Source organism: Aspergillus aculeatinus (assembly GCF_003184765.1).
Source record: "Aspergillus aculeatinus CBS 121060 unplaced genomic scaffold BO66scaffold_29, whole genome shotgun sequence".
Classification (NCBI taxonomy): Eukaryota; Fungi; Ascomycota; class Eurotiomycetes; order Eurotiales; family Aspergillaceae; genus Aspergillus; species Aspergillus aculeatinus.
Genome location: NW_020291498.1, coordinates 256,753 through 281,560, shown reverse-complemented (window position 1 = coordinate 281,560; position 24,808 = coordinate 256,753). Strand labels below are relative to the sequence as shown.

General features: G+C 52.3%; 6 protein-coding genes and 1 non-coding gene across 7 annotated transcripts; 3 read left to right on the top strand and 4 right to left on the bottom strand.

Moving 5' to 3' along the window:
• Positions 1–4,667: 4,667 nt before the first annotated feature.
• On the bottom strand, positions 4,668–4,739 carry BO66DRAFT_t187. Its single transcript has one exon. It is a non-coding gene; the product is annotated as a tRNA-Ala (tRNA).
• A 1,675-nt stretch (positions 4,740–6,414) lies between these two features.
• Positions 6,415–7,675, top strand: BO66DRAFT_375884 (zinc-binding alcohol dehydrogenase family protein; the record flags this gene model as incomplete). The annotated part of the gene is made up of 4 exons (XM_025645674.1): positions 6,415–6,561; positions 6,636–6,757; positions 6,850–7,394; positions 7,464–7,675. The coding sequence occupies 4 exons, from the start codon at positions 6,415–6,417 to the stop codon at positions 7,673–7,675; spliced, it is 1,026 nt and encodes a 341-aa protein (XP_025503125.1).
• Positions 7,676–8,690: 1,015 nt separating this feature from the next.
• BO66DRAFT_439371 (uncharacterized protein) lies at positions 8,691–9,197 on the top strand (the record flags this gene model as incomplete). The annotated part of the gene is made up of 1 exon (XM_025651148.1): positions 8,691–9,197. One exon carries the CDS (start codon positions 8,691–8,693, stop codon positions 9,195–9,197), a length of 507 nt encoding a protein of 168 aa, XP_025503124.1.
• Positions 9,198–10,940: 1,743 nt separating this feature from the next.
• Positions 10,941–11,362, top strand: BO66DRAFT_439370 (uncharacterized protein; the record flags this gene model as incomplete). Its single annotated transcript, XM_025651147.1, has 2 exons — positions 10,941–11,109; positions 11,142–11,362. The coding sequence occupies 2 exons, from the start codon at positions 10,941–10,943 to the stop codon at positions 11,360–11,362; spliced, it is 390 nt and encodes a 129-aa protein (XP_025503123.1).
• Positions 11,363–13,772: 2,410 nt separating this feature from the next.
• BO66DRAFT_421018 (putative fatty acid repression mutant protein) lies at positions 13,773–14,613 on the bottom strand (the record flags this gene model as incomplete). Its single annotated transcript, XM_025649924.1, has 4 exons — positions 14,260–14,613; positions 14,118–14,196; positions 14,027–14,062; positions 13,773–13,972 (listed from the first exon to the last, which is right to left on the bottom strand). Exons 1-4 carry the CDS (start codon positions 14,554–14,556, stop codon positions 13,773–13,775), a joined length of 612 nt encoding a protein of 203 aa, XP_025503122.1. The 5' UTR covers positions 14,557–14,613.
• Positions 14,614–17,121: 2,508 nt separating this feature from the next.
• On the bottom strand, positions 17,122–17,800 carry BO66DRAFT_429384 (uncharacterized protein; the record flags this gene model as incomplete). The annotated part of the gene is made up of 3 exons (XM_025650453.1): positions 17,624–17,800; positions 17,480–17,554; positions 17,122–17,400 (listed from the first exon to the last, which is right to left on the bottom strand). The coding sequence occupies exons 1-3, from the start codon at positions 17,783–17,785 to the stop codon at positions 17,122–17,124; spliced, it is 516 nt and encodes a 171-aa protein (XP_025503121.1). The 5' UTR covers positions 17,786–17,800.
• Positions 17,801–19,646: 1,846 nt separating this feature from the next.
• BO66DRAFT_472088 (P-loop containing nucleoside triphosphate hydrolase protein) lies at positions 19,647–24,648 on the bottom strand (the record flags this gene model as incomplete). Its single annotated transcript, XM_025652924.1, has 10 exons — positions 19,647–21,025; positions 21,082–21,269; positions 21,329–21,440; positions 21,505–22,021; positions 22,088–22,797; positions 22,860–23,093; positions 23,175–23,451; positions 23,534–23,760; positions 23,810–24,335; positions 24,436–24,648. The coding sequence occupies 10 exons, from the start codon at positions 24,646–24,648 to the stop codon at positions 19,647–19,649; spliced, it is 4,383 nt and encodes a 1,460-aa protein (XP_025503120.1).
• Positions 24,649–24,808: the final 160 nt, after the last annotated feature.

The following is a 24,808-nucleotide window of genomic DNA, read 5'->3' as shown; positions in this document are numbered from 1 at the left end:
ATGAAGACAGATCCTCCTTCTTTCCATCAAGCTCCCCAGCATCGTTATCCCTGATCTTAGGTCGAGGCTCCCACTCATTCGCAGCGATCATGTCGAGCTTCAAACGATACCGACTTTGATGATGAAATACACACCGCTTCTGCTCCCCCTCATCTTCCGACAGATTCTCGTCCACATCAGCCGTCGTCCACTTTCGCACGGTGACACTTGCATCGCACACGCAGCCTTCGTAGCGTGCCCCCGTGCGAGTCCGCAGGCGGAAGAACGACTTGGCCTTGACTGTGGCAGACGAGATGTGGAACAGACGCGAGTGGAGAGTTATCTCTTCGAACCGATCGGAGATGGCTTTGAGGCAGCACAACGCTTGTTGACTGCATATCTGCAGTGGGGCTTGATTGGAGGAAAGTAGGAGGAACCTTTGGACGAGGATTGGCCATTGCTCGCGGTTGGCATCTTTCAAAATCGGGTCCCCGATCATAACTAGGGTTTCGAGACAGTCAAATAGGTTGGATTCCCCATCGTGATGTCTTCTGGGGTGCGCCTCGATTATAGCCTGTCGCTCATTGTTCTATGACATCAGTGAATTGTCAAAGTCGAGGTGCGTCGAAGGAGGCACAAGGATTTACATACCTTCTTGAGGATAAAAGCACCCAGGCGATAGCCTATGGTGATGAGACTACAGTCGGGCGACTAGATCCTCGCGATATCTGATGATTAGCATTCCGAAAGCCTTGCCATTAGGGAAAGTAGAAAGATGATACCTTGACTCGATCCTTGCAGAGTGCAACGAGCTCATGGTACAGTTCTTTCCCAGCCTCGCAGACCAATTCCCACGACTGGACAGATTGAACTTTGATACCGTGCCAGTAGATCCAAACTTCCAGTGAAGGCTTGAGTGCTGCGAAGCAGTGCTGGATCCATTCCATGAAGTGTGGACATGTTTGTTCGGCCAGGGAATCTGCATCAAGCCCCGGGACCACGACGACGCTTTCACGGACACATTAGCAGAGATACCTTGAACTTGCGCCGGCTCACCGGGATAATCATCATGCATCCTGGATGAGAAACCAACACACTACATTGACTTACATCGTCTTCAGATGGTCGTCAGGCTCCGCAGGATAATGCCTTCGGAATCGTCCCATTCTGACCCATAGAATTGGGAAGGAGCCCTCGAGGTCTCAGGCAGGGCCAGCCATAAAAGCAATTCGGTTCTCTTTTTCCTTTTCGCTTTTTCTCCCGAGGGAGAGAACGTGTCACAACGACAGGTACGCTTTTCTGTCGATGCTGCCTGGGAGGCTTACGGCTGGGCGTTGCACGAGGCACAGCAATTGTGTGGAGGAGATTCAGTGTCAGCCTTGTCTCGAATGACGAGGCTGTGCCTTCGACAAAGCATACTGGGGGGCCAATCTCGCGCAAGATAAACTACACTCCCCTGCAACTCATGCAGATGGTCTGCAGCAAGGGAGTTGGTGCTCGCACAACTGGTTGGTGGATACATTATCAGGGAGGGGTATCTGAGCGCTTGCAGGATCCGACGAAGCGCAGCGAACGCCACACAAGCTGTCCTATGACACATACAATGACTTCACAGTGGAAGTCAAACGCCCCAGGCCAGGTATAGAGTCACTACACATGACAATAAAAGACGTGAGTTCGGTACAACTTTATGAGACGATGGGCACAGAGACATGACGAACCTGCCAGCAGTTGAGCAGGAGCACGAATACGACGAGCCTCCCGACAACGGTGGAGCTCGATTCTTGCGATCACGAGTCCGGTCTCTGAATCGCAATTCACTACACTCAGTTGCCTACATGGGCCACTTGGCAAGCTATCTCGATCAGCCTTCTCAGAAGCCTTCCCTACAATATCTTCCCGATCGAGCGGCCGTCTCATCTGCGCGGAGCGACAATATCTTTCTCTACTCGTACTCTCTTGCCCATCCCGAACAGCCAGACCCCCGGGTATATCAAGAGGTGTCTCAGTTCCAATCTGCTGGTGAAGACAAACAGGCTGAGCTCATCTTCCTCACCGGATATCCTTCGCCGCAGTGGCTAAACGCGGTAGTGACGCGATACGGTATCGATCATCGATTCTTACACAGGCATCTCGACTTCTTGCCGACCGGGCAGAGAGATTGGTACGCGATTCCCAGTATACCTTCCCGATCCCAGCAGTTTATTCAGATCTTGGTGCCATGCATCGTATTCACTGGGCATGAGGGTCGGTTTGTTCCGGCAGAAGATCTCCAGCAGGCTCGCTTTGCATGTGCGGAGCTGCTGCGACAAAAGTCCAAGAGCTTTTTCGGGCGGACAGGCACTCCTGCGGGTCAGACGATTGTGCGCGGGGTCAACATTCATAGTGGCGAGGCGATGGTGCTGGAGCATGCCATTACCGTCTGTGTGCGGACAGACGGCGAAGCATCGAAGAGTAAGGGACCACACTAACCACGTCTTGTGTGCGTGTGAAATGTTGAGAAGCTGGAAGCTTACGATTAGTGTGAAACCCCCAGTCATAGTGTGGAGCGATGCAGCCAGCGATGATATCTCGAACTACATTCCCGTCCCTGACGTGAACGCTTTCCTGAACGTGGCCGGTGCTCTCGAGTGCTGCCCGGTGTTCTTCGAGAAGCAACTTGACACCCAACCACCGGGCTCGAGAAGCAAAGCCTGTGGCAGTCTAGGGAGCAGCGTGCAAGCCTTATCGGTCTTGGCTACTGACTATGGACACACGCTCGAGTGGAGTGCCGTGCAGCAGGACCCTGTCCTCGCGCTCGAGGAGCTGTTCACGTTCCAGTCCGTCGCGGCGATGCAGTACCTGAACATGCTGCGCAAGGACATCACGCAGGCCATGCATCGCACCCAGACCATAGACGTGGCCTCATTGAACATGGAGGATATCTCAAACTTCGAGTATACGAAGACCGTCCTGGTCCGATGGGCTGCACACTTCCGCTCACTGGGCCAGGCGCTGGACCCTGACTGTCCCGGCAGCCCCCTCGCTCCACGAACCCATGGGATGTTCCCCTCACGAGAAAGCATGTTGACCCTGAAACGGCGCGACCTGGACTTCCTCGCCGCAGAGGCTCAGGTATTAATTGAGCTGTGCGACAGTGGGAAGGCGACAATAATGGGCAACTTCTCCATCGCTGAATCCAGGCGTATGGCGGAAGAATCGCGGCTGGTCGGGCAGCTGACCAAGCTGACCAACCGGTTGACTTTCATCTTCCTGCCGATCTCATTTGTCACCTCGGTGTTCGGGATGAACTTCAAGCAGTTTGGACAAGGGCCTCTGGATATCTGGATCTGGGTGGCCGTCACGGTGCCCTTGCTGGCGGTGTGCGTGATTCTCGTGGAGTGGCGGATCTCGATTCGAGCTTTGGTTGAGAAGGCGTGGGCCAGATTACGACGGCCTGGATCCTTAGGAGGTGGCTGAATAATAACGCTCCTGGGATCTTAAGCGCTGTGGATTTACTCAGAGGCGGTATGATTTCTAATCATTCGGATCGTCATTTGATTGTTTGGACGACGATCAATGACTAGATTTTCATATCAACTGTGCTATAGAAATGGCTAGACTGGTCTCAGGAGGCCTCAAATGAAAGAGGACGCCTAGACATAGACATCACGAGAAGCGGTGTTCTCGATACCTGTTGACTGGAATTTCTGCTATTGCTGTTGGTTTATAATTGATTACGCGGGTAGAGCTGGGCAGGAGCTCATCATATATTCATCCTGATTCCAGTTGACTTGCGACTTGCCTATGAGCAGCGTGAGTGTACTGACCTCCGCAATTCCGGCAACTATGACTAACATATCTCAAGTTATCTTTAGGTATTTTCAAACACCTACACCCATGCAACCACCATACCCCTCCCGGGTCCAGTCAGAGCACTCAACGCAACCACCATATCTGTGCTAGATACTAAGCTCCATCAGTGACCTTCAAGTCTGGAGATTAGATGCCCCAGAAATGGTTTGTGTCACGAATACGAGTGTGAAGCCTGTCGACTGCAGACGCATCTTCTGGTCGTCCCACGCAAGTACACTTGTTGCTGTCTTATGGCAGGACACGAATGTGCAGGTTAGAAGTCCAGACATCGTGCAGTGCCTTCAGAACTTGCCAATGGACATTCTCCATGGGAATAGCATTAGGGCGCGACGTGTTCCCACCGAGCTCGAGGCATCCATGTTTCTTATCATTTGGCACGTCTATAGCAACCAAATCTCCCCCAGGCTGTGATATGAGTGGTGACAGGGCTCGCGTCGCCTATCAAGGACTGAGTCTCGAAATCCTCTCTGTCCCCTGCGCGTTATCGGGAGATGAATCCTTCCGCGATGACGTTGTCGAAAGAGACATCCTCGGTGAACGTCGCGATTTGCTGCAAGTCGGGTCGTCTCTTGTTCCACCAGCTCAAGGGAAGCAATACGATGCGGGAACTGCTCTCCCCACATGTGACTGTGCTTGACGGATTTGAAAGATGCTACTCGTGTCTTCGGCCGTATCATGGTCTGGCGAGCGAGTATGCTGTCCGCGGTAAACCATTCCCAAACCTATGGCCGGGTTAGGGCTTGCGGGTCCACAACCTTACCCGTGCCGGACGATGAACAGCAGTCAAGTGTGTGGATGTGGATGAGGCCAACAAAAGAGGAAACCAAAAAAGATGGAGCTGCGGGGAATCGAACCCCGGACCTCTCCCATGCTAAGGGAATATTATACCACTAAACCACAGCCCCAATTGATGTTTGACCTGCTCGCAAATGTGTTACGGAAACACCAATTGCCCGTCAGTGACAACTGCCATCTTCCGGACCACTTGGGATGCATGTAGATTAATCACACGGTGACATGAAAGGAGCTCTGGGCTGAAGAGAAGACTCTTCTTTCTAGTACTTCTGTACGGCACTTTGTTGAGCATCTACCGCATGCCTGAATTATATAAATCCAGGGTCTGACCCCAAATTGACTTGTCTCGAGCAAGTACGAACACAAATCAAGCTACAAACTAAATGTCGAATGATCACGGAGGCTAATTAGCACGAACCAAGCTTGCTAGAATACCCAGAATATTTTGGACATTGTCTCCTTGCAGGGTGTCACAGTGTGTTCAGAATGTCAGTATGCGAGACCTCTTGGCAGACCCCGCAACCTTGACCCTAAAGTCCGTAGTTCAACCCTCCATCCATGATTCTGCCTAGTGTTAGGGGATCGGCTGCCTGTTCCCGGAAAACCACCAACTCAATCAGATCAGCAAATATCTAGTATATCTGCTTGAATTCCTTAATTCGAAGTTTCAACCTCACACATTCCTCATCCATACAGATGATGAGTAGCAATATCAGTGAGAATGATAGTCCACCGCCTCAAAAAGGCCTTCATTGTTCCTGGGTGGACAACAAGGATTCAGATGAAGTTAATGGCAACTTTTCGACCTTGTAGTAAGCTACCAGTGACAAACTATCGTTTCATATACAAAGAGATAGATTCAAGCACTTTATCCGAACAAAGTCATAGTTGCGAGGCTCCTCCCGGGTCGCAAACAGTCAATCGAGGTGACTGGGGCATCCTGCTACTATATGCATAAAAGTTCCACCAGTTGCCCGGCGTTTCGTCACATGAAGCCACTGGTTCGTTTGAGTCGACTGGTCGACTCCAATTTCATGGTTTTGCGCTCAGCCCTGGAATCCTCCAATTCCTGGCGCTTCCGGATTGCGGACTTGCCCTTGTGAGGTTACATCCACCTCTAACCTGACACCATTCAACCTATGCCCAACTTGTCGAAAATAGCTTCCTCGGTAATGATACACAATAATTAGACCAGCGGAGTAACGTCCGGCTTCTTACCGCACTTGGCCTGAATTCACTCGTGGTCGATAGCGCCCTCACCCGCTGGAACCTTGGTTCGCATGAGTATCGCGTACATATGTGCCATCAAGGCTGTTCATTCCTGTCCAGCTTAAAAGATTGCACGTTGACTACTGTGTTAGATTGTATATAATGGGCATTGCATTTAAGGTTGTAGGTCGGATCGTCCAATTGACGGTAGTCGTCGGTTCCGTCCCATACCACTATAATACGCACGCAGCCCTTGTTGTGGCCCGCCTCTGACAGTTCCGACATAGAATTACGAACTAGCTCATCTGTGGGCGCCAATACTGTTTTCACAGTTGTAAACAGATCTCACTTTGGTGTGTGCCTGACAAATCAAGCTGCCATGCTTAGCGATCAACATCCTTCCGTGATTAATCAACATTCGCATTGCGGTATAGGATTACCAATGCCAAAGCTCCAGCATATCAAGGCATAAATATATAAGGCACCTGATTCAACGTCTGTGTGTATACAAAATCCACTTCAAATTTCATCGAATACTCAAGTATTCATTCTGATACGCCCTCCAACCTAATAACAATGACATCCTTGAACAATCAAGCTGCATGGCAGCCCAAGGCTCGCACCAGATCCCTCCAAGTCGGCCCGGGGCCAACACCTAGCCCAAATGAGCATGAAGTGGTGATCCAAGTGGCCTACGCAGCGGTCAATCCGACCGATTGGAAGGTGAGCAACCAGCCGTGGAGAATAATAGGTATCTTTGGAGAATAGCGGTGACTAAAGCCACTTCGACCAGATAGATGCAAGACACCCCGTACTTCGAGCTCGAGTACCCATTCATCTGGGGCAACGATGTCGCGGGAACCATTGTGCAGCTTGGCTCTGAGGTCACGCAATTCAAAGTCGGGCAAAGAGTAATTGGGTGCGTTCGACCCAAGTCCCTTTTTTCCGAACAGAAAAAAGGCTTATTCAGCAGCGGCTTCGAAATGAATACTGACCTGATCATAAAACAAGACATTGCGACTCATTGCTCACGCGTAAAGCCACCAACGCAGGCTTTCAGCTCTACACCACCGTGCGGGAGATTCTCGTCGCGGAGGTTCCAGACTCCCTGCCTCTCGCCAACGCGGCCGTGCTGCCTCTGTCGGTGTCCACCGCCGCCAGTGCTCTCTACGTGCAGCTGGATCTGCCTTTTCCTTCCCTGAGTCCGAAGAGCACGGGCAAGCGCATTGTCCTCTGGGGCGGGAGTTCATCGGTCGGCAGCTCGGCCATCCAGCTGGCGGTCGCGTCGGGACTCGAAGTGCTGACTACCGCCAGCGAAGCCAACCACGATCTTGTCCGGAGTCTTGGCGCTTCGCAGGCCTTCGATCACCGGGACCCCGACGTGATTGATCAGATTGCCAGTCTTTTGAGGCAGGGAGATTATGTTGTGGACTGCATCGGGAGTGCAGATACTCAGGCGAAATGCGGCCAGATCCTGGGGAGGATAGGGGGAGGAACGCTCCCGGTGATGCTATGGCCGCAGGCCGGGCTGCCGGAGAACGTGAGGGCAGTTTTTGGTGAGTCTGCTGATTCTTTTTTTCCCGCTATATCACAATCGGTGAATATGCTGACGGATATTATGCCAGTCAACGGTTTAGATCCGGGGATGGTGGATCTGGACGTGGGCAATGCGGTGTGGCGGAAATTCATCCCTGAAGCGTTGGCAGCGGGGAAGTTCCAGGCAAAACCAGACCCTCGTATTGTGCCTGGTGGGCTGGAGAAAGTTCAAGAAGGCATAGATATTTTGCGCCAGGGAGTGTCGGCTCAGAAGGTTGTGATAGATATCTCCCAGGATTGAGCATAACGACAATAATGCTATGGTACTTGGAGAATCAGTGAAGGTAGCGCACTGGAGAATAAAAAACAGTTTCCCGTCTTTTCGGCTAAACACAGCCGTTCCGGCGGCACCGGCGCTCTCCATCTCCCGAGACCCAGACGGGCGGAAGGTGATCCGGCGGCCCGAGCCGGCGTAGCCGGCTATGTAGATTACAGAAGGCCATTGCGGCCCAACGATATGACAAGATAGCAAGGGCGCTTGTCCAAATCAATTATGGTCACATTCCACACTTTGACTCGCACTTCATTAGGGAGTGTGTGGCTCGGAGTTTTGATCTGTAAAATGCCAAGAAACAGGAACAAAGAGTGGGCTGGAATCAAGCCCTACATTAGAAATAATTAAAATCTTTATACCCGAGGTTGTATTTACAGCAACTTTCATTCTGATGGTATAAATAAATCCCATCGATTGATGTATACTCCTGGTGGGGGTGGCTATGTAGCCTGTGCTGTAGCTTTCATATTGTATATTCGTTAGTGAGCGGCGTTTCCCGGTAATTGTTGCTGTCATCCTTGCGGCAGACTCCTCTGAGGTTCGTCCGCGTCAATCCCAACTTCATATTCCTTCAAGATTCCTTGTCCTGTACTAGCACAAAAGACGTGTTCTTCTTCCACTCTACCAGCCCATGCCGTCAAAACTCGATGAAAGTCTCCCAGCGAGGCATTCAAAGTATATCCTTTACCGATAGTCTTCACGATTGTATTCCATCGTTTGTCCACTTATGCAATATGGTACTCTTCAATAAATAAGCCTTTATCTGCATATACCATGTAGGGACAGTTTCCCTCAACTGACCAATCGTCTTTGTCCTAAACTCGAGAGAAGGTCATACCTTTCTACGCCAAACAGAAGATATAAATTGAGGTACTACATCCGAATCCCAGAGAAGATTATCAGACCACATGTCCATCATCCTTGGACAAACTCGACGCCTTCAAAGTAAAGTTTCAAATAGTCCAGAAAACATTCCACAGCTATGGCACAGCCTGCAGACGATAGCCATCGTATCCCCATGTTCACCGAGCAGAAGAAGCTGCGCGGCATCGGTAAGCTCTCCGCGACCTGGCTTGCGGTCATACTGCTTGAGAATGTGGAGTACCCCGAGCTCGTTGCCGATAATTGGGCGCTGGCCCTGCAAATCCTGCAGGGAGTATGGCAGAGCCGCCGGCTAAAGCACCCAGCTCTTCGCCGCAGGCGAATGGGTGGTGTTCTCGCTGCCAGGGGATGTGTTCGCATATATATCGAGTCCCACACTGGGTCCGGAACCTGTGGCCCGCCGCTGCGCTGGGAGTATGGAGGTGTGGACGAGTATGGCGAGCTGCACCTGGAAGAAAATTGGGAAGACTTCAAGGATGCTTTGGAAGCACTGTGCGATATTTATGGGAATGAAGCTGAAGCTGGGGCTGAGGCTGGGGTTGAAGATTCGACAAATTCTATGTGGGATGAAGATTCGACAAGTTTTATGTGGGATGAAGGGTACTAATACCCGACAGTTCTCTCCCACCCTTTTGCATGTTTGACGATTAGATACATAAACACATCAAAAAAAAAAACAAAAAGAAAAACAAACGAAGGAGCATTGACAGCCAAAGAGATAAATGAGAGACCTTATTTGAGCAAGTAGAACAGGCGATCTTGAACCAAGCAATGAACGGATTCTACGCCATATGAAACCAAGTCCAGACTCAGACATAGTGACCGTCTGATGTAAAGCGATATCATCTTCCTCTTCCTCCTCGGACCACCAATCAGACGCAGTCCAGCTACTACTGAAACGCCACTATCAAACGACCCCATTCATCAATAGTGACCTGAACAGCTATCAGTCCATACTAGACAGTCTGAGTCTGGGTGTTGGTGGCACATGCGGCTTTTGGGAGGGGGTACCTACACAGCTGCTTGTCAGTGTTCACCATATCTTTTACTTCGTCTGAATCCTGCATTGTTATAGGTGGGAATCACTCAGGGCCAGCTACTTACTGAGGTGGAAAAAGCAGAAGCAAAAAGGGGGCAACCGCTATGAAGCTGCCTACAATGAACAGCCAGATAACAAAGAACATGGCCGCGCCTGCTTGATCAGAGTCACTTGGGTCGAACATTTTGAATGTATAATTGTTGTAAAATAGGAGATGTGTTGGAAGATGAGAGGCTTTCTTGGCTGATACCGTATACTAAAGGCGCAGCGGCTGGCGGAATGGTTGTAGGAAGAAAAGAAGGTGGTGCATTGAAAAAGTCTTTCCCGAGTCACCATACACAGATAATGATAATCATGACGCGTGTGAGCGGAACCCAGTTCCTGTCGTCTAGGTAAGTAATAATAGTATCAGCTGAGGTTCGGACAGGGAGCTTTATGAAATCATCATGACCGGCATTTCCATTACTAGGTATGTCATCGAGTAAAAGATCAGCTGTGCGGGACTGTATGGGGTATTGAGACTACAACACAGTCGCCTAAAATATCTTCCGTCATATCGTATGCTACCTTTGCCCACCGACAAATATAATTAAACCTGAACAGTTATTATCTTCAACCTCCAGGTGAACACGATATATATCACTCTCTTTGTTTCTCTTCTCCACCCCATCCATCGACAAATGCTTAAATCATTGCCGTTCGCGCAGTTTTCATCCAAATGGGCCAAAATTGTAGCCTATCATAGCCGTACTGACAATTCACCTTCACCCGGCTCTATAATAATCATTTCTAATGCAGGCTCTTCGACAGTAGAGCTCTGCCCATATACGCACAGCGCTACGGGCTTTTGACAAGTATTGAGTGGAATTTCCCGACCTTCAGACACAGATTTGATCGGTGGGCCTCTGACAAGCTACCCTTGCGCCCACGTCGGCTCCCAACGCAAGTGATCTCCAAAGCAGACCAACCATCCACAATTCTTCCCATCGCATGCATATAACCCCCTGATCAGCAGCCGTTCCCGAGGCGCGTTACCCCATCTCTCAAACCGGAACAAAACATGACGATGACCCAGATCAATCGGGTCTTATGCTCACAAAGGCCTTTGTTCCCCGCCTAAAACTTCTTTCAGTCCACGGCAAATATGTATAAACATTCAGACAAAGAGACCTTTCCGCGCCCCCAGCACAACTGCATAGATAGGGGCTAAGGGCTCTCGATTAGCCGAGCCGGCCAACTCCTCGACTCCACTAACCCCTCATACTCCGGGTCATGCATCTCGGAATACGTCGAATAAGCAAAAGCCCTAAGATGCTCAGCCTCCCGGAGACATTCACCCAGTTCACCGAGCTTGGCGAGGCAGATATCGGCACCCTGCATGGCGACCATGTCTCTGTCGTGGTGATTCATATCAGGAATGCCAGGCTTCTCAGGAACGATTGGGCACCTGCCGTGCAGATCCTCCAGGATCAATGGCACGGTAAGCAGCGGCAGCAGCAGCGGCATCCGCAGCCGATGGGAAGCCGCTGGGTGGGGTTCTCTCGACCAGGGATTCCTGTCGATTCTACACTGAGCCCACGGCCGGGGACGGCCCGCCGCAGCGCTTGGAGCACCAGGGTCGCAGCGAGTTTGCGCCCCCCGTGGATGACGAGCACCCAGAGGTGCTTTTGGCTTTTCTCTGGACATGCCTGGATGGGTGTGGGGCTTCGGGTCTTGGAGTCGACCCGTCTTAAGGTAGGACGGATGAAGTACTTAGGCCGAGGCCAGGAAATTTAACCTGTCTGTCGCTTCTTGGCTATGTGTTTCTTACATTTGTTCCCAAAAAGCATAGCAATCGAATACTAGTTATAAGCATCACTCAATCCTTGATATTGGATGCAGAAATTATTCTCTGGATGTGTAAGACACATAAATACAACAATGTAGTGAAGCAATTCTGCTATAGAATCAGACATAACTCTGATTGGGCTAATAGCCTGCTTGTACGTTTGAAGATCTTGGCAGCCAAGTTACTACTCTACCTACTATAAGTTAGTATCTCCAGCACTGGTATGTTTGAGACAAAGTTTACCTTATCGTAATCTAGAGTTGTACTATCCAAGCTCATCCAAACACGCGAAAACCTATCAACTTCATACTCGGATCTTGTTCTTTTTTCACAAAATCATGTGAAGTTCGAAAAGCGACCAACCTTTTTTGCACGATATAGCTAAGTCTATGCACACAACAAAGCTTCCGCCGATGGAACCAGGAAGGATGGATACCTAGAATTATTCATGAAGTGAAGAAGATTCTTGCTTGGATGGGAGTAATTCATATTAGCTCGATCTTCTCTCTGCCGCCGCGGTCGTGGGGACTACCTGTGGATTGGCAGTCAGTCATCTTCTCGCCTAGCTTCGACAGGTCTTCGAAATCGCTGCCAGGATATAGTGAGGCAAGAGCGTGCTATTATCGCTTTCCGTGTATTGATAGCCCCGCATGAGGGTGCTACTGCTCATCGCCCGGCTGCGTCGCTCTTCCACAAGGAAGGACCTACCTCGATGACCTTCCTTCTGGCATGAGATCCACCCGCGGGCAGCGCTTCCCGTTCGTAGATGTCGTTGGCCTCCAGGCTTACTGTAGCTATTCACCCCCCGGGAAGAGATTTGGCCCAGTATGTATGTGCAGGGCTGCGAAGCTCGCGTGACTCTTGGGCAGGTGATGTGAGTCTTCTGCGAACTCAACCGGGCTGAGCACCGTACGCAAGCCTTTCTCCGGGCTCAAAAATTTGATACTCAACTTTGTCTTCATAGGCATTGAACTTGGAGGTAGTGGAACGTTCCTTTGCTCCCTGTGTATCGAAGACCGACTAATGCCAGTGTAATTCAACTAACAGCGTGATTTCAGAATGTCTCGTCGAACCGGTCAAGGTAATGATCTCTTAGCGAGCTCTCCTAGAGGTGAGCCACTCACTAATTCCATTTTGAACCGGCCATTTCCGCCGTTTTTGTAGCTGCTGTTGCATTGTTGAGGCCGACGGAGCTCGCCGGAATGAGTTGCATATTCACATGACCGATGCCTGCTCCAGGCCCGGAGATTCTTCACCACTTCTGCAATCTCTATATACAGTACCTGTGCCAATGTGGTTGCAAGTAAAGAGCAATAATACTTGACTTTGTGGCCAATAGTGCTGATGTATCAGAACGAGCTTGATGGTTAGCAAATCAATCGACACTATTTCGTTGTTCTTAATCACTTAAGGACTCTGACAAACAGTGATTGACTTTCAAAGCTCTCGTGGGATGCAGTATGATTGGTCGATGCCGGTCAACATCTCTTCAACCCCTCTCGCTCTCCCAGATCAGTACTACCTTGTGTTCAAGGTCTAATAGAATAAGACATTAATTTAGCCACGCCGCGCGTTGGGGTACATACTAGATTCGAATGTCAGCTAACCACATTGGGTTGTACCCCCCCTGTTCAGAAGTGACTACCAAACCCAATCAGTATGCATCACAATCGAAGCCCCAGCTACCAAGTTGCTCCAGCTCGCAGACCCGCAATGAAGGCTGCTCTTGATCTTGGGAAACATGACGCGATGATGTCTCGAGGGACTAGACTGTAGAATGGATTTACGATGTAGTGTCAGTTTAGTCATGATATATCGTGGCGGGAATGTTAAAGCGGCCTTTTGCGACAGGTATGAAAAGGGACGAAGATCTGTTCTACTTCGACATAGATTGGATGAATGAACGCAGTAGACTTGTGTAAAAGCCTGATATGAGTTAATTCTTTATTCCACCCCAATTTGGATTTTACCTCCTTCTTCGTGATTGGCATTCTTTGGATGTCAAGGTATGGATTCTGATCCATCTCCAGTAAGGGAAATTTCAAGAACTGGGTCCCTATTCAGACTCGGCCAAACTGTCGAATATGAATCAACACCGAATTTAATTGTTTCTGCTGCATCAATGTTGCTTCGATTACTCTGAGTATATGGTCTGGGATGGGCACTCGACTCAATACTTTCAATCTCAGACAGCAAGACAAAAAATGGTAATCTTCTAATGCATATCAAGTATAGACACACGTAGTCTTTGAACAGACAGCAAATTTAAGCTAGAAAACAGGAGTATCATGTCAGAGTAACCAGTAGCTCGAAAACTACCCGTGGAAAAATACTCTCTGGCCTAGAGGCTCAAAGGTCTTCTCCACCGGGGAACCGGTTGGCTTCCCGAAAACCAACTGAGCCTTGAGACTCCAGCTTCCAGGGACTTTCCAATGCTCAGTAATGGGAGCATCCAGCATGGGACTATAATGTTGAAGATTACATCCCAGCCCTTCTGCCTCCAGGAGGGCCCAAACTAGGTTGTGTCAGCGGAATGTTGATCGATCTTCCAGACAACGACAATACTTACGTGCAAATTGATGCATGCCATTGGAATGCTCGGACCCTGGAACAAAATTAGCACAACTGTATTTCTAATATTCTGGTTTGATGTCACTTACATTGTGGGAATTTATCCCTGAGCATAGGCCATTTTTCCTCGAGGCGTTTCAGAGGCACCGGGTCTTCGTAGAATAATACCTATTGCCTGGTGATTAGGCCTCATTGACGGTAATGCCAAGCGCATCAGCAGGGCTCACTTACAGTCCCGTATCCAGCACGGTAAATGGCAATCCGTGGCTTGTAGAGCTTATCAAACAACTCCGGGCTCACTGTCGAGGCGGCCACTTCTGCTGCCAGGTCCCATAGCTTCCGATGCTCATCTTTGAGTAGAACCACGAGGCGTGTTGCCTGGCTGTTGAAGGCACTAGGGGTGTGTAGGACCACCTCGTTGATCAGTTCTTCTAATCTCTCATCCGAGATTGTGGATTCGTTGGTAAGAGCATAGATCGTTCGACGGCCTCTGAAGCCGTCGCTCACGGCAGTCGCGAGATTGTGCATGATGTAGTGGAATGGTGCCCGGATAGAGTGATGAGATAAAATAATGACTGGTAGCAGAAGAATTTAGGAGTTTGTGATAATTTTTTTACAAGTGGGTGGGCTACAAGTCTTAAATAGTCCGCGACAAGAGGGACGAAGGAATGCGGAGTATCCACTACAGACCGTGATATACTCAGCCTTGCTTATTCTTTCGTCTGGTGAAGCTTGGTGTCTTCAACAGATGCTCCTCCCGGTACGCAAGAAATGCGCCCGATATTTCTCGTTCTTATCTGCAGTCAGGAAGTCGATCTTGTTTCAGGCGTGTCGGTCTATCTTCCATCGCGTTGAGCAGGTATTCTTGTTTACTTTCTTGACAATAGATCATTTTTGCGCGATCAGCTTAGGGTGTTTTAACACAGCATCCTCTGGAAGTCTGTCTCAATCAATCAGCTAAGAATGGCCTGTTATTCATCTGCAGTAGAACATGATGGCCTCGAGTGATTTGAACTGCCGCACGGGCGATCTGGCACCACCGGGGAGTCGGACATCTATACTTCCGGTTCTGTCGTCGACTTTGACACCGCCGGGTGGTCGGCCAGCTTACTGCCGATCCTTACCACCAATCAAACAGTGCCGGTGAGTCGGGCAACATTACCTCCGATTCTGTCGGTCGATTGGGTCCTAGAGCGTCTGCTCGGTCGTATTCCGAATCACTTCATGCTTTATTTCAAGTTGTGGCGAAATTATGCGTTCGCAATGAGGCGGACTTCATGATAATCTGGTTAGATGTAAATAAGTAGTCTTTTTGTTTTTGTTGAGGAAAATTACCTTCCCTGACCATGAGGACAAAGTCAAACGAGGGTTTCTTTCGACTTCCTCTTTCCGCAGGGAGCCATTGGAGTAACGGCTCACTCTGGTGTGTTCACTCCTCTTCCATTAATGGGTTTTGGGGAAGATAGGAGGTAAGTTGTTGGAGAGTTTGGGAAGAGAAGGCAGGCACACTCAAGTGCTTAATGCGGGGGTGGAACGAGACGGTGAGATATAGAAAGGTGGCTGTGCAACTCCGGGAGATGTGCCCCACATGGTTTTGAAAGTACGAGAACGCTCAACCCTAATTCACCTACGGCTCCTACTCAAACACTTCAATTCTTTCGACCCCATGTTGATTACCCGATTTACTGCTGTTTCCTTGAGACGAGCCTAGCCTCTCAACTAATATGATAAAAACAAATCTAACAGCGACAACCGCGCAACTCGATCTCGGACTCAGTGTGGGATATCAACCCGCCCGGTTTTCTCTCCTTGATCCTCCAAGGGCTGACCGCCGAACTGATGGGGCCTTAGTCTTATCTGGCGCACCGAGTTCAGAAGTCACAACAGGCCTGTGACTGGATGGGATTGTGAAAACTGGCAGCAAAGCGAGTCAATACTGGGAGCGGAGGCGCTGGGTGGTTCAGTACAGGCGCGGCCAAGAGACGCCTCGAAATACTCTCCCGCTCGCCGAGTCAGATAAGGTTATGTGCAGTACACCCCGCATGCATCACGAGTCTCGTGAAGGAAGCTTGTTGTTTGATTAAACATCGGTGTCTGGCAGTGTGGCATGCACGTATGACGGAGTTTAGGATATAAGATTTGTTAACTCCATGAGACAACCGACACAGAAAACACACTCCACCGGCTTTATTGCTCTGATAAAGTCACAATTGCGTTTTTCTTTTTCAAGCCACAGCTCACTGTAGCTCCTACAGCCACTCGCAATCAGTAGTTTTCCTTGTGTGATGTCACCCCTGTTATCATCCCATCTCATGTCATCCGAGTCCACTCTCACACTCCGTGTCCGACTCTTCCCACACATCCCTGCACCATACCTACTACCCTAACATTTGATATCTGCCCACATCCAAACCTCTCCTCCCGTGCTCCCTTCAACCCACACTCTCACCCATGCCCTTCAACAACCCCTCCAAATAAAGAAAATCCTTGAAAGCTTGCTATGGCACAAGCAAATATCAGCCAAGAAGGCACATCAAACTTCACCATCGTCGTAAACTTATGCCCCCACTATGCATGCAGCGCTTCGTAGTCCTTCGTACCAGTATTCTCTTTACTCGAAATCCAGGCTTTCCACATCATCGACCAGGTCTCAAACCTCAGACCAGCGAGGCCGCGGAAATCATCAGTGGCCCGAGGCAGAGGAGGGCGGTGGCCAGGTTAGTGGCTGTCATGGGGGTGGAGGCGTAGTCAGTCTTTTTTGTTTTGTTGGTACAGTGTATTGAAAGGATAAGGAAGGTGCGATGCTGTATGTAGATACAGGAGCGACCGTTGCAATGTTGATGATGTACATGGGTAAAATTGTCGGTGTTGCTTGGTGGAAGTTATATTAATCGCTGGGATGCCAAAAGCCCGAATACGGAAGCCGTAGTCCTCAGACCCTACGCCGCACGCCGAGCGAACTTGCACTAGTTTGCGAAACAAGAGGGAAATACGACTTGACTCCACTACGAACCGAGTTCGGCCGGAAGACACACAGTCTCAATTATATCAAATCTAAGGAGATATAATATGATCGGTCGATCCACCCCAAATCTAGTCCTCCTTCTTCGCCCATGCCGCCGATCCCGTCGGCAGCGCAGTGGACAGATCCAACAACTCATCGTAACCGGGGTAGGTCGACCTATCATCCACGATGTTGACCACCTCAGTATTGTCGACGTACTTCTCGATCCACGACAGCGAGACCACGGTGTGCGCCCGGTTGACGTAGGGCTCCTCGCTGGCCTGCAGCGCCTGGAACTCCGGGTCGTGGTTGACCTTGTTGAGTTCCTCGAAGCTGCGGAAGTAGAATTCGATGGTTACGTCGTGGTCCTATCGGTATTCGATCGTCAGTCTCCGGGGTTGTTCAATGGCAGCCAGGTAAATGGACGAGGCCGGGCTGATATCCTACATCAATCACCCAGCCGCGGTTGTTGCGGCGGCTCATCTCGTCGACGAAGGTCCGATAGGCTGGCGGGGAGTAGCACTATTGTTGTGTGTCAGAAGGGGGGGTTGGGATGCGATACTGGGCCACATGGATTGGATTGGCGCTTACCTGCTGGTAGGCGTAGATACCATGCTTCGCATGCAGCTTGGCCGCTTTGACCACGTAGTCGCGGGCAAAGTCGTGGCCCTCTCCACCCTGGCGGGCTTGCCCTTTGTAGAGTTTGATGGTGAGGCGCAAGAGGCGCTCGGCCTGACGTCCTGTCTGAGTCATTACAGAACCGTAGGAAGAGAATGGAGTGTGTTTTGTCTACTTCTCCAGCATGGGCACAGGTAGCGTTTAAATACTCAATGAGGGTTGGGTAGGGGTGTCCGGAGTTAACGGAGAGAAGCCTTATCTCAGGGGCCCCAAAACCCACCCCCTGGTCAAGCTTTCATATCCGATGTCTCGAAAAAGGCCAAGTGAATGACATATCACATCATAAATCATCAATTGCATGTCATATTTCACATTCGAGGCCCTCTCCCAGAATGGAAACGCCATCTCAACCCCAGCAGGCATGGTTTCGGCGGTAGGCGATGGCACCACAAGATCTCACCATCCGACTTACTAAAAAAAACTAGCGATGGATCTTACGCTTCATCCCGAAGATACTATACAACCAACGCAAATGACCTGGTGGTCAGCACCGTGAACGCCCCCACCTTGATCTGTAGCCCTCCTTCGGCCGTATCCTCCACCACCCACATCTCCTTCTGATTCTGCCGGGCCGTCCACCAGCTCACCGAAAGTCCACTGCGTGCTGACTCCCGGCTGCGAGTACAATGAGAACCGCGCGCCCGTCAAGCACCGCCGCGCGGTTTCCAGTCAGTTCTCCGTCCGGGGCCCAGCACTTCGGCTTTGTCTGCTGCCTCCCTCCATGCTGCATACCAGCGTCGGAAGACCTGGTCTTTGATACGGGACACCAATGTGAAGATTTCGGCAATCCCCCCCTTTCCCCCCTCGTGCGCAGTGAAGCCGAGTAGACGGAGAGCCTCGAAGTTGCAGAAGTCGGAAATCAAGAGACGGAATATGGCGGATTCGTGAGATGGTCAATGCAACGCAAGGACTTGAAACCATCTCTTGAACAAAATCCAGCGGGGGACGCTTTCAACATCTTGAATACGGCGGATAGCTAGATAGCCATCGGAAGGGGTCAGAAGTCGGAACAGTCGAGTCTTATGCTCGACACTCAGGCGCTCTATCGCCGGTTATTGTCAACCACAGGGAGCAGGACTCGAGATCGACGGTGGCGTAGTCTTTTCGTTTTTCTTTCTCATGCCACAACGCCTTTCAGAGCATAGTTCTCGATAAAGAGGTGTCTGCGTTGGCTCTATCGCATCTTACGGGTCCAGCGGGCGCTCGTGGCGGACGGGGCAGGGCAGTCTTGCCCCAAAACCCATGGCTGTTCTCACGCCCGCTGGCGACGAAAATTCCCAATGCGCAATCGCCGTCGTCGCCATCAATCTGTCCGACCACGCGCTCTTGGATCAATCGATAACCGTGAGGGCAGTCCGCGGGTGCGCTGTTGTTTGCGTTGGTGGTTAGGGCAAAGGAGATTCGACCGCCCGCTTCCACATCGGCGATCACGTCTGTCGGATCGATCATCTTCGTCGTCAACCCCGGCAACTTAGTGAATAAGCTGGGATGCTTAGGCTACTAGGGTGAGCAATCTGCAGTCCTTGATCTTGCCGTGATGCTGGGATATCCACCTTTTGAAAGCAATCTTGATTATATTACGGGACTCAACTCAGGGAGTTACGAGCCTGCTTGTTCGATGAAATAGCCCGCTTCCATACTGTTCAGACTGGCCAGCGACCTGCCTAAAGCCATACAAGCTGGCTTCAAAATAATTTGGTATTGCTAGGCCGTCTGTAAGTCTCAATAAGTACTTGCTGGGATCGTGTATATAGCATAGGGTAAGCCCAAGGTGTTCAAGGATTGAATACCAAGACAATACATAGCACGCATGAGATGTAGTCCTCGTCAACAGGAGTGCAGTCGGCAACTCCATTTTCTCTCGATAAACCCCTCCTCTTCTCTTCTCTCTTCTGCTCGATACAAGACCCCCCCCCCAGAAAGCAAAGCAACCACACTACAACCCGCACCGCCTCAATTCCGCAAATACCGACCCCTCCCTCGCCAACAGCCGCCCCGGCGCATCCACCTCCACCACCCTCCCCTGATCCAGCACAGCCACCAGATCCGCCTCCACCAGCGTCTCCACCCGATGCGCCACCATGACCACCGTATGCCCCGCAAGCTCCCGGCGCAGCACCGCCTGCACCCGCCGATCCGCCGCCCCGTCCACCGCGCTCGTCGCCTCGTCCAGCACGACGATCCGCGCCGTGTCCCTGCGCAGGATCGCGCGCGCCAGGCAGAAGAGCTGCTGCTGGCCCGGGGAGAGCGCGAGGTCCTGCATCGACGCGTCCAGCGGGTTGTGATTCTGATCCTGGGCTGTGCTGCGTCCGGCCTTCTCGGCGACAGTGGCCCAGAGGTCGGTTAGGGTGAGTGCGGATTGGATCTGTTGGTCGGAGTATGTCTCAGGGTGGTTGCTGCCCGGTGGTGCCACCCCGCCACCAGGCAGGGTGAGCGTCATGTTCTCGCGGACGGAGCCAGACACGAAGAACGGCTCCTGCGGAATAGTGACGATTCGTTCGCGGAGGCAGGCCCGCGGCACGGACCGGATGTCGAGCCCGTCGATGAGGATTTGTCCTGCGTCGAGGTCGACCAGGCGCAGGAGCGCGGCGAGAAGCGTGCTTTTCCCGCTGCCGGTGCGTCCGCACACCCCGAGTTTTGTGCCCGCGGGGACGCTGAAGGTGACCTCTTGGAGGGAAGGAGGGGCTCCCCGGTCGGCGGTCCAGGCGGCGTTTACCTGTTGGAAGACGATCTCGCCGTGGCGCGGCCAGGTGGTCGGTGGGGCGGTCGCGTCCCCGTCGGTCTCCTGCGGGGTGAGCTGCGCGGTGGACTTGATGCGGGCGATCGCCCCGAGGGAGGTCTCCAGAGTGGTCCAGAAGGTGAAGAGCATCTGGAAGGTGGCGTTGAAGCCGAGGATGCTGTTCAGCGCGAGCCCGATCTGCCCGGCCGAGCTGGACGTGCGCAGCGTGACGGCCAGAGTGACCAAAATCACGGCGAGGGTCCCGATAAGCAGTTGCAGCACCAGGTCAAGCCATCGCTGGATGCAGTAGAGCAGGTAGTACGGTTTCTGGGACTCGTCGAGCAGGTGGTTGCTGCGCATCGTGAACGCGTGCTGCCAGCCGAACGCCCGGACCGTCATCAGCCCCTCGAGCGTCTCCATAAAGTGCGTGTACAGGGGGCTTTTGGCTTCGAGGTCGAGGAACCGCATCTGGCGCGAGGTGCGTAGGTAAATGTTTTGCAAGAGGTACACGAGGCAGATGAGCCCCGGAATGGTCAAGGCCATGTAGCTGGAGCCTGCCGCTATGAGGCCGATCTGGGCCAGTCCATTGGCCAGGGCTGGATTCATGGTTAGACGGCACTCCCATTGGGTTGGACTCGCAGACAGCACCGACCTTGTAGAGTGATGATCATTGAGGCTGGCAGCATGGCGTCGACCAAGGACATGTCCTGGCTAAATAGGTTGAGTATGACCCCGCTATCGATGGTGTCGAAATACGACTGGGTAGCGTGCGTCACGGTGTCGATGAGGGTTTGATGCAGATTGCCACCTGACTTGGGAATGAGATAGATAAACACAATCCTAGGAGTTGGATGGGAATCAGCCACTGGAGGGCTCTAGATGGCGCTGGGTATCCTGACCTCATAGACACGTAGAACGCCGTAAGGCAGCTAGATGCGATCACCGCGTAGACCGCACAAAATACCCCGACACGACCAACTGCGCCAGACGTGTACATTTCCAACCAGATCTCTGCCATGTCAATTAGCCGCGATGCTCGCAGGTCATACATGGCATCAGGAGCCCCGGAACATACGTGGAAGGTAAGTCGTGACGGCAACGAGCGCCACCATGAGCAGCATCATCGAAGAGAGCTTCCACCCAAACGAGCGGGCGTAGTATTTATACACTGCGAGATCCCCGGTCCGCCGGCTCAAGTCACTGACATCGGTCGCGGTCGGTCCCCGGAGCGCCTTCGGCAGCGGTTTGCTTTGCTTGCTTGGCGCAGGAACTTCCTCAGACCGGTCCTGCAACCCAACATCTACGCTCGCAGCCTCGTGCAGCAGCCCCGGTCCTTGCCCGCGGGTGAAGTCCGTCCAGGATCCCTGGTGCGCAATGTGGCCCGATCGGTCCAAGGCAATGACATAATCGGCCAGATGCAGATGTCGGACGGCATGGGTCACCAGAACGACTGTGGACGCATTGCGTCGCAGCAACCCCTCCGGCCCGAACAGATTTTGCACGATCTGCAACTCCGTCTTCGCATCGAGTGCGCTCAAGACATCGTCGAGCAACAGAACGGACCGTCGGCTGTAGAGTGCGCGAGCGAGGGCCTAGGAGGGGCACTATCAATACAGAGGATCGCATCCAAAGGTCACCGCACATGGAAATCCACCTACCACGCGCTGCTTCTGACCGCCACTCAGCGTCACACCCCGGCTGCCGAGCAGAGTATCGTCCATCTGCGGCAGGCGCTTGATGTCGACATCCAGAAGACAGGCCTCCAGTATAGTGGCGTACCAGCCCTCATCCAAGGCGGCCCCGGGGCCGGTGATAGCGTCTCGAAACACGAGGTTCTGCAGCCATGGTGACTGACTGCAGTATGCGATATCTCGGCTGTTGATCTGGATGCTGCCAGGGGTGGAGACAGCCTCGCCCAAGATTGCTTTCAGGAGGGTGCTTTTGCCCGACCCGACAGGACCGACAACGAAGTTAAATGAACCAGGGAGGACTTGCCAGTTGACCTTGTGCAGAACAGCCTCGGATTCTGGCGCCGGTCGTATGTCGGCCTCGTGGAAGGCGACGATGGGCCGATCGATGGACTTTGCGGGCAGGCTTTGCAGGACAAGCCCAGATTTCCCTGGCTCATGGATTGTTGCACCAACTTCGCCATTGGGTTTATCTGCGGCGGATAGATAGGCGTGGATTCGATCGATGCAACCCATTGCCGAGACCAAGGTTGGGTAGGAGGAAAGAAGCTCTCTCGCTGGGTCCGTCAGCAAGGAGATGATGGCCAAGGTCCCGAACGCTTTGTCGGTAGTCAACCGCTGGGACTGAACGGTATAGATAAGAAAGACCAGAAATGGTCCGATCTCCACCGGGATCATCGCTAGTTACTGGTGTTAGTGATACCCTCTCGCAGGATCCTGGTGAGAAGAGGGTGAGACCAACAGATAGTGTTACGCCAGATGCCAAACACCCGAAAGCTCGCCCCGAGATGTAGCTCGCGAAGCCGCTGGCCGTGGATGGTTTGGGCCATGCGCTCGGACAGACCCATCATTTTCATGCTCTTCATGCTTCCGAGGAGGGAGGAAGTCAGCGCGACCCGGCGTTGCACCGCGCCCACCCATGTCTTTTGGGCGGGACCGATCTTTTTGGCCACGTGCAACGATGCATAGAACGCGCCTGAGAAGGACAAAGGCTTAGAATGCAGGGATCATGGCAACGTGAAGAAAAAGGAAGCGGGGGCACTGGTATCGTACGTACCCACTACGGCGATTGTGGGACCAATGCAGATCCACCCGACTTGGCGCTCCAGCAGCCACAATCCAATCGCCAGCTCCACCGTGCGCGCCCAGACCTCAGCGATCTGGCGTAGGCTGAATGCGATCCGGTCCACGTCCGTGCTCATGAGGGTGACAGCGGCGGACTCATCCGGAGCCCGCGCGAGAGCCAGGGTTTTGGCGTAGATCTGCGAGACCATGGCGCCGCGAAACATGGTAATCATGCGATAAAGGCGGTGTTGGTAATGCGCCGTCGAGAGCTATGGGTGGACGGGTGGATGATTGTCAACATTCGCGCTTTTCCCCCCAGCACGTCTGGTGATGGGTGGTAGTGGACTGTACCGCAATTCCCAGGTAAATCAAGCCGGTGGCTGCAATCAGCCCGTAGCCGTCACTCTTATCCCGCGTCAAGTCCGCATCGCTGACATAGCTGATCACCCGGGTGATGAGAAAGGGCTGGGCATACGTGAAGCCAATGAGACACAGTCGGGGGAAAACCGTCAGAAGAAGCGGCCATTTGAGGCAATAGAAGAGGGCGATCACCAAGGAGAAGCGGCGCTCGGATCGATCTAGCGGTGGGGTCAGCCTCACCTCTCGTGGTGGATCCAGGACATATACGTTTCGCCCACGCGACCTGCATGCGCTCATGTAACGGCCCAGCCGACAGCTCCTGATCCACGCGATCGAGGTCACCGAGGGACAGGTTCCTGCGATAGCCGCGAACGAACAACGGGCTCAACCACCAGAAAAAGCTACGATTGATGATCCCACTCGTGGACTCCGGGGGATACTTGCTGCGGAAAGCATCGGAGAGACAGGCGCGCTTGTCAACAGTCTCAAGAACGAGCAGCAGGACCTCGGCCCCCAGAGCAACGGAGGCGACACTCGAGACGGCGGTCAGGTGCCGTCGGAGGTATAGACTTCGAAGCTGGGTTGCATTAAACACACTGTCGAGCAGGAGATAGATGCAGAGGAGCGAGGAGGGACGCTCTGAGCGTGTATGCTCCAGGGTGGAGAGTGCGAGGACGAGGCTGCTTCCCAACCACGACACGGCAGCCGATGCAATGGACGCTGAGGTGGCGGGTCGAATGCTCCACAGCGTCAACAATGCCACTCGGAGGCCCAGGAGGACAATCGCGACCGTCTAAAATTAGGCGACGGGTTATTCAGAGTTCGAGGGGGGTCGTGGGAGGATGGGAAATTGTCTTTATAATTGGGGGGGGGTTTTTTTTTTTCTTGCTTACTGCTTTGCTGTACACCAGAGGGTGAGTGATGGGGGCCTTCTTCGGGCATCGGAGTAATTGGACCAGGCGAGGCGGTGCCAGGAGAATCAGCAGGATTGAAGGAACCAGTCCAAGGATGCTCTGTTCAAATAAGAGGGTGAAGTCGAAATGAACGAGACAGTCGGAAAGCGAAGGACCGAATCTCTGGTCATTACTGCGACAATTGTAGGCCATGAAGGGGAGAGAGGGGTAGGAGGAGGAGGAGGAGGAGGAGGAGGAGGAGGAGAGAGAAAATTAATGGCACGATGGCATTAGGGGGGGAAGAGGGACATCATATAAGATTACAACCAGGAAATTACTGTAAGACTAGGAGGATAAGGATGATAAGACGATT